The sequence below is a fragment of the Pelophylax lessonae genome, assembly GCF_965119305.1.
Source record: "Pelophylax lessonae genome assembly, chromosome: 5".
Taxonomy (NCBI): Eukaryota; Metazoa; Chordata; class Amphibia; order Anura; family Ranidae; genus Pelophylax; species Pelophylax lessonae.
This window is the reverse complement of record NC_138772.1, coordinates 10,074,325-10,094,411: the sequence shown is the minus strand read 5'-3', so window position 1 is coordinate 10,094,411 and position 20,087 is coordinate 10,074,325. Positions and strand designations below refer to the sequence as shown.

The window sequence follows — 20,087 nt, the reverse complement described above, 5'->3', positions numbered from 1 at the left end:
AAATGCATCCGGAAATGCATCAAGAATGCATGGGATGCGTCAACAACTCTCTCTCTCTCGCTCTGTGTGTGTTGGCCAATGGATGTTCGCTGGCGCATGCGGATCGACTTGCAGGACCACAGAACAGAGTTCTGCCTATGTAAACAATGCAGAGCTCCGTCCTGTCAGCGGGGGATGGGATGTTTTTTGTTTCCCTGCAAAGCACATCCCTTAGTAAAAGCAGCACACAGTACACAAACACTGGCTAGGCACACATTTAACCCTTTGATCACCCCTGTTGTTTGACCCCTTCCCAGCCAGTGTTATTAATACAGTGACAGTGCATCGTTTTAGCACTGATTACTGTATTAGGGTCACTGGCTCCCCCAAAGTGTTAAAGGGACAGTTAGTGTCAGATTGTCCGCCGCAATATCGTAGTCCAGCTATAAGTCACTGATCGCCACCATTACTGGTATAGAAAAAAAAAAAACAACAGGATATATTCCATAGATTTTAGACGATATAACTTTTGCGCAAACCAATCAATATACACTTATTGAGATAACATAGAAACATAGAATGTGTCGGCAGATAAGAACCATTTGGCCCATCTAGTCTGCCCAATATATCTGAATCCTATGAATAGTCCCTGGCCCTATCTTGTATGAAGGATAGCCTTATGCCTATCCCATGCATGCTTAAACTCCTTCACTGTATTTGCAGCTACCACTTCTGCAGGAAGGTTATTCCATGCATCCACTACTCTCTCAGTAAAGTAATACTTCCTCATATTACTTTTAAACCTTTGCCCCTCTAATTTAAAACTGTGTCCTCTTGTGGTAGTTTTTCTTCTTTTAAATATGCTCTCCTCCTTTACCGAGTTGATTCCCTTTATGTATTTAAATGTTTCTATCATATCCCCTCTGTCTCTTCTTTCTTCCAAGCTATACATGTTAAGGTCCTTTATCCTTTCCTGGTAAGTTTTTTCCTGCAATCCATGTACTAGTTTAGTAGCTCTTCTCTGAACTCTCTCTAGAGTATCTATATCCTTCTGGAGATATGGCCTCCAGTACTGCGCACAATACTCCAAGTGAGGTCTCACCAGTGTTCTGTACAGCGGCATAAGCACTTCTCTCTTTCTACTGCTTATACCTCTCCCTATACATCCAAGCATTCTGCTGGCATTTCGTGCTGCTCTATTACATTGTCTTCCCACCTTTAAGTCTTCTGAAATAATTACTCCTAAATCCCTTTCCTCAGATACTGAGGTCAGGACTGTGTCAAATATTCTATATTCTGCCCTTGGGTTTTTACGCCCCAGGTGCATTATCTTGCACTTATCCACATTAAATTTCAGTTGCCAGAGTTCTGACCATTCTTCTAGTTTTCCTAAATCCTTTTCCATTTGGCGTTTCCCTCCAGGAACATCAACCCTGTTACATATCTTTGTGTCATCAGCAAAAAGACAAACCTTACCATCGAGGCCTTTTGCAATATCACTTATGAAGATATTAAACAAAATTGGTCCCAGTACAGATCCCTGAGGTACCCCACTGGTAACATGACCTTGTTCTGAATGTTCTCCATTGACTACAACCCTCTGTTGTCTGTCACTCAGCCACTGCCTAATCCACTCAACAATATGGGAGTCCATGCTCAATGACTGCAGTTTATTGATAAGTCTTCTATGTGGGACAGTGTCAAAAGCCTTACTAAAATCTAGATATGCGATGTCTACTGCACCTCCACCGTCTATTATTTTAGTCACCCAGTCAAAAAAATCTATAAGATTTGTTTGACATGATCTCCCTGAAGTAAACCCATGTTGTTTTTCATCTTGCAATCCATGGGATTTAAGATGTTCCACAATCCTATCCTTTAATAGGGTTTCCATTAATTTGCCTACTATTGATGTCAGACTCACTGGTCTATAGTTGCTCGATTCCTCCCTACTACCTTTCTTGTGAATGGGCACGACATTTGCCAATTTCCAATCTTCCGGGACGACTCCTGTTACTAATGATTGGTTAAATAGATCTGTTAATGGTTTTGCCAGCTCACCACTAAGCTCTTTTAATAATCTTGGGTGTATCCCATCAGGACCCTGTGACTTATTTGTCTTCACTTTAGACAGCAATCTTAGAATGTCTTCCTCTGTAAAGACACATGCATCAAATGATTCATTAGTCATCCTTTCAAGTGGAGGTCCTTCTCCTTCTTTTTCTTCTGTAAAAACTGAACAGAAGTATTCATTAAGGCAGTCAGCTAGCCCTTTATTTTCTTCTACATACCTTCTGTCCTTTGTTTTTAATTTAGTTATTCCTTGTTTTAATTTCCTTTTTTCATTTATATATCTGAAGAATGTCTTATCCCCCTTTTTCATAGACTGAGCTAGTTTTTCTTCTGCCTGCGCTTTAGAAGTTCTTATAACTTGCTTGGCCTCTTTCTGCCTAATCTTGTAGATTTCCTTATCTTCATTGCTCTGGGTTTTTTTATAATTACAAAATGCTAGCTTTTTATTTTTAATGATTTGGGCCACTTCTGCTGAGTACCACAGTGGTCTCTTCCTTTTTTTGCTTTTACTGACAAGTCTAATGCAATTTTCTGTTGCCTTCAATAATGCACCTTTTAAGTAGTCCCATTTCTCCTGGACTCCATGTAATCCGTTCCAGTCTGATAAGGACTCATTTATGACTAATTTCATTTTTGAAAAGTCTGTTTTTCTAAAATCTAAAACTTTTGTTTTTGTGTGGTGTGACTCTTTCACAGTTCTTATATTAAACCACACTGACTGGTGATCACTAGATCCCAAGGTTTCGCCTACAATGACATCATATACCGAATCCCCATTTGTGAATACCAGATCCAAAATGGCCTCCCTCCGGGTTGGCTCCTCAACCACTTGTTGCAGAGACAACCCCAGTAGGGAATTTAGAATATCTGTACTCCTGGTAGAACTTGCTATTTTGGTTTTCCAGTTTATATCTGGAAGATTGAAATCTCCCATAATGATAACTTCTCCTTTCATTGTCATTTTAGCTATTTCTTCAACTAGTAGATCATCTAGTTCTTTAACTTGACCAGGTGGTCTATATATCACACCTACACGAGTTACTGCATGATTAGCAAACTGCAACGTAACCCAAACTGACTCTATGTTGGCCTCACCAACTTGTATTAGGTTAGATTTAATGCTATCTTTCACATACAGGGCCACTCCTCCTCCTTTCTTGCCTACTCTGTCTCTTCTGTATAAAGAGTACCCTGGTATGGTTATGTCCCAGTCATTTCTTTCATTAAACCATGTCTCCGTAACAGCCACTAAATCTACATTCTCAGATTCCATTATTGACCCAAGTTCATTGATTTTTTTACCTAAACTGCGAGCATTTGTAGACAGGACTCTGAGCTTATCATTTCTTAACCTCTGTGCTTCTGACCTGTTCTGGCATTGTTTCGGGGGGCAATTGGACTCTTGTATTTTCACTCTTTTTACCAAAAATATGTAGCAGAATACAAATTTGCCTAAATTTATGAAGAAATTGGATTTAATTTTATTTTTTTTTATTGAATGTGTTTTATAGCAGAAAGTAAAAAATGTTTTTTTTTTCTTCAAAATTTTCTTTTTTTGTTTATAGCGCAAAAAATAAAAAAAAATCCAGTCATGATCAAATACCACCAAAAGAAAAGTGACAGTGCATATTTTTTAGCACTGATCACTGTATTCGTGTCACTGGTTCAAATACCACCAAAAGAAAGCTCTATTTGTGGGGAAAAAAAGGACATAAATTTTATTTGGGTACAGCGTCGCACGCCCGCGCAATGGTCAGTTATGCAGTGCCGTATCGCCTGGTCATGAGGGGGGGGGGGGGTTAAGTGGCTAATGTATGCAACTCTAAGGGCTCTTTCACACGGGCGGTCCGATCAGATCCGCCTGTCAGTTTTTTAGGCGGATCTGATCGGATGCCCCATTCAGCCCTATGGGGCAGCGGATGTCAGTGGTGACATGTCCGTTGAAACCCACTGCCATCCGCATCCGATCCTGTACATGAAATCCGGACGGATGGAAACCCTATTTTCCATCTGTCCTTGGGATCGGATGAGAGCGGACAGGCGGTCCGCTCTCATCCGATCCCCCATAGAAAGCAGCGGGGGCTGTGACACCTCCCTCTCCGCACTGCAAGCGGATACGGAGCTGTCATCCGCCGGCTCAGCGGGGATCGCGGATCGATCCCCGCTGAGCAGCACGGATCCGCCTACGGAGCGGACCGTGTGAAAGAGGCCTTAAGGTGGTGTTAATTGTTTTAAAAAAAAGTGCAACAAGAGTTCCAGCGCTGACACTGCGGCACTTGTACTATAAATAGTCCCAAACTAAATCGGTGCAGCCGTCAGGGTTAGTGCAAATGACCGTCCAACAAGCAAGCAAAGGGAAACGGCGCTATCCGGATATTGGTATTATCAAGATGGCCATAAACAAGCCGATGGGTGCAAGGAACTGTTGTGGACCGGAAGGATTCACCCCCCTTAACCGCTTGCCGACTGCTCACAGTATATTTACTGCGGCAGTCGGCCCCTCACAGGCAGAGTGACGTAGGTCTACGTCGCTCGCCTGTGAGGCTCTGGGGAGCGAGCGCGCGCCCGCGGAGGCGCGCTCCCGCTCCCGCGCGGTCACGGACCCCCCCGCGCGTGTGACCAGCGGACCCGATGTCCGCCGGTCACTCGGCGATCGGCGGGGGAGAGGGAGAATGTCAGGCAGCTTGTGTAAACAAGCCACCTGTCATTCTCCTCGCTGTAAAGACACTGATCACTCGGATCTACTATGTAGATCCGTTGATCAGTGTCCTTACAGCTCAAGCCACAGCCAATCACAGTAGAAAGCACGCCCCTAGGGACACACACAGCCCCTCCCTCCCAAATAAAGTTAACCCCTTCACTACCAGTGTATTTTTACAGTAACAGTGCATATATATAGCACTGATTACTGTAGAAATGTCACTGGTACCCCCAAAAGTGTCAAAAATGTCAGTCAAGGGTCCGATCTGTCCGTCCCAATGTCGCAGTACCGCAAAAAAAAAAAAATCGCAGATCGCCGCCATTACACGTTAAAAAAAAAAACACCAAAAATGACAAAAATCTTTCCCTTTGTTAGTAAACGCGATAACTTTTGCGCAAACCAATCAAAATACGCTTTTTGCGATTTTTTTTACCAAACATAGGTAGCATAAAACAAATTGGCCGAAAATGTTAAAAAATTTTGATTTTTACATTTTTTTTGGGGGGAATTTCATATAAAAAATGTGAAAAATATTGTTATTTTTGCAAAATGTACGCTCTTTTTTTGTTTATAGCGCAAAAAGTAAAAATCGCACGGGTGATCAAATACCACCAAAAGAAAGCTCTGTTTGTGGGAAAAAAAGGACGTCAAATTCGTTTAGGTACAGCGTCGCACAACCGCGCAATTGTCTGTTAAAGTCACGCAGTGCCGAATCGCAAAATACCCCCTGGTCGTTTAGCAGGAAAATCCTCCGGGGCTTAAGTGGTTAATGACCAGGCCATTTTTTGAGATTATTATTATACAGGATTTATATAGTGCCGACAGTTTGCGCAGCGCTTTACAATATGAGGGAAGACAATACAGTTCCAATACAATTCAATACAGGAGGAATTAGAGGGCCCTGCTCATTGGAGCTTACAATCTAGATTCCGCACTGCATTACTTTAACGGACAATTGCGCGGTCGTGTGAAGCTGTACCCAGCTAAAATTGATGTCCTTTTTTTCCCACAACTAGAGCTTTCTTTTGGTGGTATTTAATCACCTCTGCGATTTTTATTTTTTGCGCTATAAACAAAAAAAAGAGCGACAATTCTGAAAAAAAAAACAATATTTTTCACATTCTGCTATATAACGTTCCCAATAAAAAAAAAAATTAAAAATCGAATTTTTTCATCATTTTAGGCCAATTTGTTTTCTGCTACATATTTTTGGTAAAAAAAAAATCCCAATAAGTATATATTCATTGGTTTGCGCAAAAGTTATCGCGTCTACAAACAATGGGAAAGATTTATGTCATTTTTATTTATTTTTTCCTAGTAATGGCGGCGATCTGCGATTTTTAGCGGGACTGCGACATTGCGGCGTACAGATCGGACCCCTAACTGACATTTTTGACACTTTTGGGGGGACCGGTGACATTACTACAGTAATCAGTGCTACTGTCACTGTACTAATGACACTGGCAGGGAAGGGGTTAACCTAGTGAGTGATCAAAGGGTTAAATGTGAGCCTAGGGGAGTGTTTACTTACTGAGGGGGCGTGGCTTGTGAAATTATCATAGAGACCTGTGTTCCTATATAGAAGGATTACAGGCGCTCTGTGATCATTCCAGAGAGAAGAACGGTCAGATGGGTTTACAACATCCGACCGTCCTCTCTCAGCGGGGAACGATCGTGGGTGGCCGGGGGCATCGGCATCTCCACAGCCTAGTGGGGGCGGGAGCGCGCGTGCCCCCCCCAACACTATTTGCGCAACCGACGTTGTTTCACACAGCGGTTGGCAGGTGGTTAAAGAAAATAGCAATGATAAAATACAATGAAAGTCAATAAAAGTCAATGAATGCTGTTACTGTACCAGACCGGTATGATCCGATGATGATCAATAAATCACTGCTGGGGTCCAATGGGGGAAACGTTGCCGAGCCGCTGTAGATGGAGATGCTGGTCGGAAGAGCCGTGTACAGGTGGGAGCCGAGCCGGGCCCACAGGCGCTCACCGAGACTCAGAAGCACAGGGCGGAAGTCTCATACCCGGAAGCAGGAAACCAGCCTGGAACGCATGAAGGGGATGTTGCCGTGACGACGGGTTTCGCACGCATTCGCTTTGTCAAGTCAGCATGCCAGCAGTCATCATCGGATCATACCGGTCTGCTACAGTATCAGCATTCATTGACTTTCATTGTATTTTATCATTGCTATTTTCTTCAATAATCGGTTCCTTGCACCCATCGGCTTGTTTATCGCCATCTTGGTAATACCAATATCCGGATAGCGCCGTTTCCCTTTGGTTGCTTGTTTTCAAAAAAGTGAAGCTGGAGAAGCAACGTTCGCGTTTGCCGTATTTATTTCCCTTTATTTTGTGGCTATTTGAGGAACACAATGTCCGTTCTGTGAATGGTTCGTAGAATTACAAGGCGCTCTGTGAATGGTTGAGGGGAGAGGAGTGGCAGATAAATGATAATACTCTTCCGTGTATGAAAGCTGGAGCTCTCATTGCCCCATCGGCTAGAAGTAAAGCGCCAGCAAATACAAATGAATGATCTGTACAGTAAACAGAAATGATCGGCACACTGAAAGCACCTGATCAGAGGGAATTATTTTCCCCTAAAGTGATGGTAAATACAAACATGTCATACATAGCAACGCTTCCAACTTGCTTAACCTCTTCCCGTCCGTGATATAGCCAAAAGACGGTTACAGCGCGGACCTTAATTGCTGTGAGGGCATCCATGTACGTCCTCCTGTGCATGAGCTGCCTGCGCGCTCCCTGCGGGGCGTGCACGGCTCACTCCCTGATCAGCAAGTCCATGAGACTCGGCTGATCACAGATCGGAGCCATTGGTTGACAGCTGATCACGTGATGTAAACAGCAGCTGGAGATCAGCTTTTAAAAAAAAAGCCAATCGTCGGCTGCTGTTAGAGGGATTTCGGTCCCAAAGAGGAGAGAAGCATCTGTTCCCCAGTGCCACCTACCAGTGCCCACCTGTGCCACCTATCAGTGCCCCATCATCAGTGCTGAATCAGTGTCACCTACTAGTGCCTATTATTGCCCATCAATGCCACCTATCAGTGCCACCTACCAGTACAGGTCAGTGCCACCTGCCAGTGCCCACCAGTGCTACCTATCAGTGCCCACCAGTGCCACCTATCAATGCCCCATCATCAGTGCTGAATAAGTGTCACCTACCAGTGCCTTTCATTGCCCATCAGTGCCATCCATTAGTGCCCATGAGTGCCACCTATCAGTGCCCACCCGTGCCACCTATTAATGCCCACCAGTGCCATCTATCAATGCCCCATCATCAGTGCTGAACCAGTGTCACCTACCAGTGCATATCACTGCCCATCAGTGCCATCCACCAGTGCCACCTATTAGTGCCCATCAGTGCCACCTATCAGTGCCCACCAGTGTCACCTATCAGTGCCCCTTCATTAGTGCTGAATCAGTGTCACCTACCAGTACCTATCATCGCCCATCAGTGCAACCATCAGTGCCACCTATTAGTGCCCATGAGTGCCACCCACCAGTGCCCTTCAGTGCCACCCGCCAGTGCCACCTACCAGTACCGCCTTATCTGTGCCCATCAGTGTTGCCTATCAGTGCCCATCAGTACAGCCTATCAGTGGTCATCAGTGCAGCCTATCAGTGCCTATCAGGGCTCATCAGTACCGCCTCATCAGCGCAAATCAATGAAGGAGAAAAATTACCTAATTGCAAAATTTTATAACAAACTATGAAAAAGTTTTTTTTTTTTCTCAACATTTTTGGTCTTTTTCAGTTTGTTCAGCAAAAAAACAAAAAACAAAACCCCAGCAGTGATTAAATACCATCAAAAGAAAGCTCTATTTGTTTGAAAAAAAATGATCAAAAATTAAATTTGGGTGCAGTGTTGCATGACCGCGCAATTGTCATTCATAGTGCGACAACGCTGAAAGCTGAGAATTGGCCTGGGCAGGAGGGGGTATAAGTGCCCGGTAGGCAACTGGTTAAGGGTTTTGCTATGTTCAAATCTCTAACGAACTTGCAAATCAATTTCTCAAAATCCTGGGCTCTAAATGTGACCCTACGACAGGAAACTTTCTTTCCCAAGGTCAAGCGAACTTCCCTTTCAGTTGGAATGGTGATGCGATTACATACCTCGAAATCCAACTGCCTTCCAATCATCTCTGACATGTACAGTGGGGAGAATATTGATTTGATCCCCTGCAGATTTTGTAAGTTTGCCCACGCACAAAGAAATAGCGGGTCTATAATTCTTATCATAGCTGTATTTTATATGACAGAGAGAGAATATCAACCAAAAATCCAGAAAAAACACATGATATAAATGTTATAAATGGAGTTGCAGTTCAGTGAGGAAATAAATATTTGATCCCCAAGCAAAACATGACTTAGTGTGGTGGAGAAACATTTGTAGGTAAGAAATTCTTGTAGTTGGTGACCAGGTTTGCACACATCTCAGGAGGGATTTTGGGCCACTCTTCTTTACAGATCTTCTATAAATCCTTAAGGTTTCTTGGCCGCCGCTTGGCAATTCGAAGTTCCAGCTCCCTCCATAAATTTTCAATAAGATTAAGGTATAGAGACTGGCTAGGCCACTCCATGGCTTTAATGTGTTTCTTCTTGGGCCACTCCTTTGTTGCCTTGGCGGTATGTTTTGGGTCATTGTCATGCTGGAAGACCCATCCATGACCCATCTTCAGTGTTCTGGCAGGGAAGGAAGGAGGTTCTCATGCAAAATTTTACAATACATGGCTCCGTCCATTGGCCCCTCAATGCGGCAAAGTCGGCCTGAACCTTTAGCAGAGAAACGGCCCCAAAGCATAATGTTTCCACCTCCGTGCTTGACTGTAGGGATGGTGACTGTAGGGACGGTGACTGTAGGGACGGTGGCTGTAGGGACGGTGGCTGTAGGGATGGTGGCTGAAGGGACGGTGGCTGTAGGGACGGTGACTGTAGGGACGGTGACTGTAGGGACGGTGGCTGTAGGGATGGTGGCTGTAGGGATGGTGGCTGTAGGGATGGTGGCTGTAGGGATGGTGGCTGTAGGGATGGTGGCTGTAGGGATGGTGGCTGAAGGGATGGTGGCTGTAGGGACGGTGACTGTAGGGACGGTGACTGTAGGGACGGTGACTGTAGGGACGGTGACTGTAGGGACGGTGGCTGTAGGGATGGTGGCTGTAGGGATGGTGACTGTAGGGACGGTGACTGTAGGGATGGTGACTGTAGGGATGGGGTTCTTAGGGTCATAGTCAGCATTTTTCTTCCTCCAAACACGAGTCAAGTTCATACCAAAGAGCTTAAATTTTGGTCTCATCCGACCACAGCACTTTCTCCCAGTCCTTCTCTCAATCATTTAGATGTTCATTGGCAACTTCAGACAGGCCTGTGCATGTGCCTTCTTGAGGAGGGGGACCTTGCAAGCGCTGCAGGATTTCAATCTATGGCGGCGTATTGTGTTACCAATGGTTTGTTTGGTGACCGTGGTCCCAACTGCCTTGAAATCATTCACAAGCTCCTCCTGTGTAGTTTTGGGCTGATCCCTCACTTTTCTCATCATCATCCTTACCCCATGAGGCGATATCTTGCATGGAGCTCCAGACTGAGGGCGATTGATGGTTATTTTGTATTTCTTACATTTGCGAATAATCGCTCCAACAGTTGTCTCCTTCTAACCAAGTGCCTTGCTGATGGTCTTGAAGCCCATTCTGGCCTTGTGCAGGTCTACAATTTTGTCTCTGGGGTCCTCTGACAACTCTATGGTGTTGCCCATGATGGTGAGGTTTGAATGGAAGAAAGATTCTGTGGACAGGAGGTGTCTTTTATACACATAATGAGTTGTCGTTAGGACCACCTTCTTACATTGACAGGACTAATCTGTGTACCACATGAGCACAGTCTGTGGGAGCCAGAATTATTGTTGGTCGCTAGGGGATCAAATACTTCTTTTACTCACTGAACTGAAACTCAAGTTCATATCATGTGTTTTTTTCTGGATTTTTGGTTGATATTCTGTCTCTATCATTTAAAATATATCCATGATAGAAATTATAGACTCTTCATTTCTTTGTAAGTGGGCAAACTTACAAAATAATTATTTACCCTCACTGTATACCAGAAACTATTTACAGATTCTTAGGAATATTCGGCATGACCTTCAGATGTGAAATTTGGCAATTTTTTCTTGGTTTGGGAGGGCATTCTTTTACTGGGCATGCCATTTATCCAGGGTGTTTGACTGGAACATGAACTCTCCGATTAAAGACATGGTCTAGCTCGAACATGCCTTAGCATCACTGTCTCTACACCAGGGTTCGACAAGCCCCGGGCGCCAGGTCGCATTTGCAACTCGAATTAGCGACCTGGCGCCTGGGGTGCCCTGCAGGAGGTGTCCTGTCCCTTTTGCGCCCCCACCTCTTCCCCGAGTGCACGGATTTCCGCGCGTCCAAAAATTAAGGCCCTGGCTTTTCGGCCTTCTTCTGTGAGTGAGAGAGGCTTCCAATGGGGAACTGGCGCCCTCTTGTGGTGGCCGGGAGTAATGACTTTCCACTGCCTGTTCTCAATGCAATGAGAGGGAAGTTTTTGCAGGCTTCATCTCCCTATCTAGTTACCTTTGCTTAAAGCGGAGTTCCGGGCACAAAAACGATATTTTTTTTTTGTGCCCCTCTGCTAGGTAGACCTCACCTGAAAAGGAATTGGATAGTTATTTTTTTTTTGTTTACTTACCTTGTAATTGAAGATCGAAGATACTCACCTCAGAGTACTTCCTCCCTCGGAGCCGCGGCTCACCCCGTCACTTCCTGCCTCGCTATGATTCCTGGGAGCTGAACGTCACAGCTCCCAGGAATCAATGCGACGGCACCGGCCCCACTCGTCATTTCCGGGCGACGCCGCATTCCCCTGCTAAACAGCTTCTGGGCATGCCCAGAAGCTGTGGAGGAATGCGGCGCCGCGCCGGAAGTGACGAGAGGGGCCGGTGCAGGCGCATTCTGGGACAAGAAGACGCGGAAGAAGACACAGAAGAGGACCGCGCCGGCTTCAGCTGCCCACAAGAGAGATGGAAACGCTGTGGAAGAAATTTTATAAGTGAGTATTTCTTCTTGCAGGTAAGTGCGAACCGGGACAGATCTGAGGCTAGCCATTGTGGAATGTACTAGCCCTGACTGTCCCGGGGGTATGTTTAGTAAAAAATGACTTCTGTGCCCGGAACTCCGCTTTAAAGGTAAGTGGACAGGGAGTGTGGTTATTATTAATCTTGCACATTTGGTCTCTACAGAGGAATGGGAACGCATCTTTTTTTCAATTCCATAAGGGTACGGTCAATGTTTCCACACAGGAGAATGGATTTAAAAAATGTTCAACGATTTAGAAAGCCCTTACGACTTCACAAGATTTCACCCACGTGTTAGCGTTGTAATGATGACTTGGGGTCTTTCTTGCACATTTGGTGGCCTTGCCCAAAAATTGAATTGACTACTGGAAAGAAGTCCACCGACTTATCAGCCAAATCACAACTTATATGCTGGATCAGCCTTTCTCAACCTTTTCAACACAGAGGAACCCTTGAAATAAATTTCTGGTCTCGGGGAACCCCTGCTAAAAATTAAAAATCTACAACTCATGACACATTGGTGTGACAGTCAGTGGGAAGAATGCTCCTTACTCTTCTCATCATTGGGAAGAATTACCCCCCTTACAGAGAGCTAAAAGGAACAATGGTGTCATTGGGAACTTATCTGAGAGGCAGAAATTGCTCATTGCTCAAGGAACCCCCAGCAACCTCAGGAGGAACCCCTAGGGTTCAACGGAAACCCTGGTTGAGAAACTCTATGCTAGATTATACCCCGGCCCAAGTTCCCCTCCACCACACTACACTGTCTTGCAAAGCATACCACTATAGTCCCTGGCTATGCATCCAATCGATGTGGCGAAAATTTGCCTACCGGTGCACTGGTTTTCAACGACCCCTCCAACAAAAACCGATTGGCTTTGACATGTAGATACAATTGCACACATAAGGGAACTTGTTCATCAAGCAAGGGAGACGCTGACCAAATATTATAGATCCACCTGGACTTGTTGGCATCATTACGTGAAATCGGCAGACTATGAACAACACATGGTTCGCCTGCGTTCACCCTGGTCATATGACAGGAGAACAACAGAGGGGGAGGGGGGGCGGTCCTCCCTTCCATCTGGCTCCTCATCCCTCCTTTTGCTTAACCCTGAACCCCCACCCCCCTTTTAATTTCTTCTTTTTTTTTCCCTTCCATCTTCTTTCGTTTACCGACTTCAATACCGGGCACTTTCACCCCCTTCCTGCCCAGGCCAATTTTCAGCTCTCAGAACTTGTGCACTTTGAATGACAATTGCGGGGTCATGCAACGCTGTACCCAAACTAATTAGCATTTTTTTCCCACACAAATAGAGCTTTTTTTTTTTTTTTTGGTGGTATTTAACCACTGCTCAGTTTTTACATTTTTGCTACAAAAACAAAAAAAGACCGAAACTTTTGAAAAAATTTTTTTTCTTAGTTTCTTTTGGAAAATTTTGTAAATAAGTAATTTTTCCCCTTCACTGATGTACGCTGATGAGGCGGCATTGGGCACTGATAGGCTGCACTGAGGAGGAGCCACTAATTTGCCACACTGATAGGCGGCACTGATAGGCACTAATAGGTGGCACTGATGGGCAATGAGAGGCGGAACTTATGGGCAATGATAGGCGGCACTGATTAGGATCCACTAATTTGCCGCACTGATAGGCGGCACTGATAGGCACTAATAGGCGGCACTGATGGGCAATGATAGGCGGAACTTATGGGCAATGATAGGCGGAACTTATGGGCAATGATAGGCGGAACTTATGGGGAGGCACTAATTTGCTGCACTGATGGGCACTGATATGTGGTATTGATAGGCGGCACTGATAGGCACTAATAGGCGATACTGATAGGTGGCACTTATGGACAATGATATGCAGCACAGATAAGCGGCACTGATGGGCACAAACTTGCATCACTGATGGGCACAGATTGGTGTCACTGATGGGAACAGATTGGCATCACAAATGGTCACTGACTGGCATCACTGCTGGGGCTGCACTGATTATCAGTGCCCCGATTACCTGTACAGGTCTCCCCTGCGAAGAGATGCCGCTGATCGGCTCTCCTCTCCTCACACTCTGTCAGTGTGAGGCGAGGAGAGCCGATAAACGGCACGTCCGTGTGTTTACATGCGATCGGCTGTGATTGGACACTGCCGATCACAAGTAAAGAGCCGCGTCATTGGTTCTTTACCGAGATCGGGTCACCACGTTGCGCGCCCCTGCAGGAGCAGTGACACTGGGGCGAGGTCATGACATCGTCCCAAAAGGAGAGGGGATCCCGCCCGCCGTCATTTTTCAATACGGGGAGCGAGAGGTGGTTAAACTTTCTTAGAACATCCTCTTCTAACTACTACCTTGGCAAGAGATTAGTCTAAGTTCAATGGGTAAGCAGAACGCGGCATACGCCTTCTTCTGCTTCCCTTCCTCATTATAACCTTAGGGTATGGTAGGTTCCCATAACATCACCCGGCTTGGGATCCTCAGGGATTCCCATGGCACAATATATCCCTTCCTGACTTCCTTATCTGAACTGGAGCTCCCTCTTCTGGGGTCCCCCGCCAGCGCCCCTGGTCCCTCCTTTTCTCAGGGTGCCACCATAAGAAGCCGCTTCCCATGGTGGCACATGTGCAGGCTCAATCTCGAGCTGTGCTATTGACACACGAAGGGCAGCTCGGCCCTGCCCCTTGCTGCCTCATCTCTGGATTTGATTTACGGCAGCAGGAGCCAAGGCTCCCGCTGTTCTCACTGAGTCCATTGAGGAGGGAGAGCGGAGAGAGCCGCTTCTCACGTGCACAGTGCTGAAACGAGATCGGGCTCAAGGTAAATATTCCCAGTTCTCCAAGCTCACCTTTCTTTTGCACATGCTTTGCACCACCTTGTCCGGGGTGTTTCCTACGATGTGCTGCCGACTCAGCAGAATGGCGCAGACGAAGCCATCGTTTGGTGCCACGAAGCGTTGTTCCACGTAGAAGGCCTTGTCATCCCAGCACAGCAGGCGAGTGCGTATCTCAAACGCCTCCAAAAGGCGCAGCGAGCGCCGATAGCGAACGGTGCAGGCGGCCATCACCATGCCAGCCCCCAACCCGTGGATTGCTCCGAAAAGACCGCTGCGGGTGAAGTAGGACAATCTGGCGAAGTCGGCCTCCCGGAGGTAGCGGGAATTGTTCATGTGAAGGAGGAAATCCAGGTCGTGGGGCAGAACCAAACCTGAGAAGGTGTGCTCCTTCAGCAGATCCTTCACCACGGGCTGCAGGCGAGCTCTCAGGACTGAGAAGAAAGCGCGGAGGAAATACCAGACATCCAGCAGGGAGAACAAGGCGGCCGTAAGGCCAAGGAGGGAAACCACGAGCCACATGGTGATTTCAGGTTAGGACACGGAAGATCTGCAAAAGAAGACAAGAACTTAGAAACACAGGTTCCTATGTGGGATAGATGTGGGTGAGGGTTCCTATGTGGGATAGATGTGGGTGGAGGTTCCTCTGTGAGGGTTTCCTATGTGGGCTACATGTAGGTAGGGGTGCCTATGTTGGGTAAATGTGGGTAGGGGTTCCTATGTGGGGTACATGTGGGTAGGGGTTCCTATATGGGGTATATGTGGGCGAAGGTTCTTATGTTGGGTAGAAGTAGGTGGGGGTTTATGTGTGGGGTAGAAGTAGGTGGGGGTTCCTATGTGTAGTAGAGGTGGGTGAGGGTCCTACGTGGGGTAGATGTAAATGGAGGTTCTTATCTGGGGTAGATGTGGGTGAGGTTTTTTATGTGGGGTATTTGTAGATGGGGGTTTCTATGCGGGGCAGATGTAGGTAGGGGTCCTTATGTAGGGTAGATGTGGATGGGGGTTCCTACGTGTCGTAGATGTTGGTGAAGGTTTTTAATGTAGGGTAGATGTAGGTGGAGGTTCCTATGTGTGGTAGATGTGGGTGGGGTTCCTACATGGGGGTAGATGTAGGTGGGGGTTTCTATGTGTGGTAGATGTGGGTGGGGTTCCTAAGTGGGGGTAGATGTAGGTGGGGGTTTTTATGTGTGGTAGATGTGGGTGAAGTTTCTTTTGTAGGGTATATGTGGGTGAAGGTTATTATGTAGGGTAGATGGAGGTGGGGTTTCCTGTGTGTGGTAGATGTGGGTGGGGTTCCTATGTGTGGTAGATGTTGGAGAAGGTTCTTATGTAGGGTAGATGTGGGTGGGGTTCCTATGTGTGGTAGATGTTGGTGCAGGTTCTTATGTAGGGTAGATGTGGGTGGGGGTTCCTATGTGTGGTAGATGTTGGGGAAGGTTCTTATGTAGGGTAGCTGTAGGTGGGGGGGGGGGGGGGTTCCTATGTGTGGTAGATGTGGGTGAAGGTTCTTTTGTAGGGTAGATGTAGGTGGGGGTTCCTATGTGTGGTAGATGTTGGGGAAGGTTCTTATGTAGGGTAGCTGTAGGTGGGGGGGGGGGGTTCCTATGTGTGGTAGATGTGGGTGAAGGTTCTTTTGTAGGGTAGATGTAGGTGGGGGTTCCTATGTGTGGTAGATGTGGGTTCCTATGTGGTAGATGTGGGTGGGGTTCTTATGTAGGGTGGATGTGAGTGATGGTTCCTATGTGGGGTAGGTATGAGTGATGGTTCCTATGCCAGGTAGGTGTGGGTTCCTATGTGGGGTACATGTGTGTGGGGGTTCCTCTGTAGGGTACATGTGGGTGGGGGTTCCTATGTGGGGTACATGTGGGTGGGGGTTCCTCTGTAGGGTACATGTGGGTGGGGGTTCCTCTGTAGGGTACATGTGGGTGGGGGGTAATTTTTGGATGTTTGTAATGCTGCACCGGTGTTACTTTTAGTGTCCCGTATTTCCTCCAGCACGTTGGGTGTTATGGTTGGTGGTGCAGACATTGTGTATGGAGGGAAATGATTGGTTGATCCCTCTCCTCTCTGTATACTGATTGGTGCGGGTTCTCATATGTTGTATCTATCAGTAGATCGGCCCCTTCCCACCGCCACACCCCGGTAATTGACCTTCACCCCGGCACTGGCAGCTTCTGTACAATGAGACTTTACCCTGCTGACCTCAGACTGCCGATGTTATAAATGATTACACCCCACCCCCTACCCCTGGGGGGTCAATACTCCACCCGCCAGCACTGAGAGGATGTTGGTGTAATGTTACGGCTGATGTGTGCGGTGATAACATGGTTGACAAAATGCAATTATGTATCAAATATATTTTTCAAAAGCAGGCGGTATAAATACCCGATGTACTTCTATCAGCTTGCAGGAATCCCAGCACAGCAGCATTGGAGGGAAGGGACCTCTGACTGAGCCCAGGACCACACATGTGCGTTTGCACACACGCACCTCATGGGTATAACAGTCCGTTTATTTGATTGGATTGCTGAAGCCGCAAGAATTGCAGAGAAAGACGTCCCCGTCTGCTCCGACCTCCATGATGCTGCTGCACTATGCGGCTTGGTGTGCACAAAACCGCCCTGAGGGTGCCGATGTGTGGGGGCGTCCTTACTAATGAATGATAATGCCACTGCTAAAGTGCAGCGCATTTCTCTGTGGGATTTTTTTCTGATAGAACAGTGATGGGGAACCTTGGCACCCCCAGATGTTTTGGAACTACATTTCCCATGATGTTCATGCACTTTGCAGTGTAGTTTAGCATCATAGGAAATGTAGTTCCGAAACATCTGGGGTGCCAAGGTTCTCCATCACTGTTCTATCAGAATAAATCCCACAGAGAAATGCGCTGCACTTTAGCAGTGGCATTATCATTCATTAGTAAGGACGCCCCCACACATCATGGGAAATGTAGTTCCAAAACATCTGGGGTGCCAAGGTTCTCCATCACTGTGATAGACCAACACAAAGTGTCACATAATTGTGAAGTGGAAGGAAAATGATAAATGATACAAATAAATCTGTGAAAAGTGTGGCTGCATTTGTATTCACCCCCCCCCCTCCCCCCAATTTACTTTAATATCCCTAACTGAAATCTAGTGGAACCAATTGACTTGAGAAGTCACCTAATTCACCTGTGTGTCATTTAATCTCAGTATAAATACAGCTGTTCTGTGAAGCCCTCAGAGGTTTGTTAGAGAACCTTAGTGAACAAACAGCATCATGAAGGCCAAGGAACTCACCAGACAGGTCAGGGATAAAGTTGTGGAGAAGTGTAAAGCAGGGTTAGGTTATAAAAAAAATTCTCCAAAGCTTTGAACATCTCACTGAGCGCTGTTCAATCCATCATGAGAAAATGGAAAGAGTATGGCACCACTGCAACCCTACCAAGACATGGCCGTCCACCTAAACTGACCGGCCGGGCCCCTAGCAAGACATGGCCGTCCACCTAAACTGACCGGCCAAAATACTTGAGACTGGGGCGGAGGTTCTCCTTCCAGCAGGACACCGACCCGAAACATCCAGCCAGAGCTACAATGGAATGATTTACATCATATTCATGTGTTAGAATGGCCCAGTCACAGTCCAGACCTAAATCACATTGAGAATCTGTGGCAAGACTTGAAAATTGCTGTTCACAGACGCTCTCCATCCAATCTGACAGAGATGAGCTATTGTGCTAAGAAGAATGGGCAGAAATGTCCTCTCTAGATGTGCAAAGCTGGTAGAGACATCCCCAAAAAGACTTGCAGCTGTAATTGCAGGGAAAGGCGGTTCTACAAAGTATTGACTCCGGGGGGTGAATACAAATTCCCCTAAAACTCCCCTAAAATGTACCCCCACAGTGCTCCCCTACAATGTACACCCACAGTGCTCCTCTACAATGTACCCCCACAGTGCTCCCCTACAATGTACACCCACAGTGCTCCTCTACAATGCACACCCACAGTGCTCCTCTACAATGCACACCCACAGTGCTCCCCTACAATGTACCCCCACAGTGCTCCTCTACAATGTACCCCCACAGTGCTCCCCTACAATGTACCCCCACAGTGCTCCCCTACAATGTACCCCCACAGTGCTCCCCTACAATGTACCCCCACAGTGCTCCCCTACAATGTACCCCCACAGTGCTCCCCTACAATGTACCCCCACAGTGCTCCCCTACAATGTACACCCACAGTGCTCCTCTACAATGTACCCCCACAGTGCTCCCCTACAATGTACACCCACAGTGCTCCTCTACAATGCACACCCACAGTGCTCCTCTACAATGTACCCCCACAGTGCTCCCCTACAATGTACCCCCACAGTGCTCCCCTACAATGTACCCCCACAGTGCTCCCCTACAATGTACCCCCACAGTGCTCCCCTACAATGTACCCCCACAGTGCTCCCCTACAATGTACCCCCACAGTGCTCCCCTACAATGTACCCCACAGTGCTTCTCTACAATGTACCCCCACAGTGCTCCCCTACAATGTAACCCACAGTGCTCCTCTACAATGTACACCCACAGTGCTCCTCTACAATGTACACCCACAGTGCTCCTCTACAATGCACACCCACAGTGCTCCCCTACAATGTACCCCCACAGTGCTCCCCTACAATGAACCCCCACAGTGCTCCCCTACAATGTACCCCCACAGTGCTCCCCTACAATGTACCCCCACAGTGCTCCTCTACAATGTACCCCCACAGTGCTCCTCTACAATGTACCCCCACAGTGCTCCCCTACAATGTACCCCCACAGTGCTCCCCTACAATGTACCCCACAGTGCTTCTCTACAATGTACCCCCACAGTGCTCCCCTACAATGAACCCCCACAGTGCTCCCCTACAATGTACCCCCACAGTGCTCCTCTACAATGTACCCCCACAGTGCTCCCCTACAATGTACCCCCACAGTGCTCCCCTACAATGTACCCCCACAGTGCTTCTCTACAATGTACCCCCACAGTGCTCCCCTACAATGTACCCCACAGTGCTCCTCTACAATGTACCCCCACAGTGCTCCTCTACAATGTACCCCCACAGTGCTCCCCTACAATGTACCCCCACAGTGCTCCTCTACAATGTACCCCCACAGTGCTCCCCTACAATGTACCCCCACAGTGCTTCTCTACAATGTACCCCCACAGTGCTCCCCTACAATGTACCCCACAGTGCTCCTCTACAATGTACCCCCACAGTGCTCCTCTACAATGTACCCCCACAGTGCTCCCCTACAATGTACCCCCACAGTGCTCCCCTACAATGTACCCCCACAGTGCTCCTCTACAATGTACCCCCACAGTGCTCCCCTACAATGTACCCCCACAGTGCTCCCCTACAATGTACCCCCACAGTGCTCCT

The 20,087-nt window shown here is 47.1% G+C and overlaps 1 protein-coding gene across 1 annotated transcript in view; it reads right to left on the bottom strand.

The window, feature by feature from the left end:
* Positions 1 to 20,087, bottom strand: part of THEM6 (thioesterase superfamily member 6) — a 44,128-nt gene that overhangs the window by 21,400 nt on the left and 2,641 nt on the right. Inside the window, exon 2 of the mRNA XM_082259681.1 lies at positions 14,709 to 15,243. Within this exon, the coding sequence (XP_082115807.1) occupies positions 14,709 to 15,215 (507 nt within the window). The 5' untranslated portion in view covers positions 15,216 to 15,243. The remainder of the gene's footprint in view (positions 1 to 14,708; positions 15,244 to 20,087) is intronic.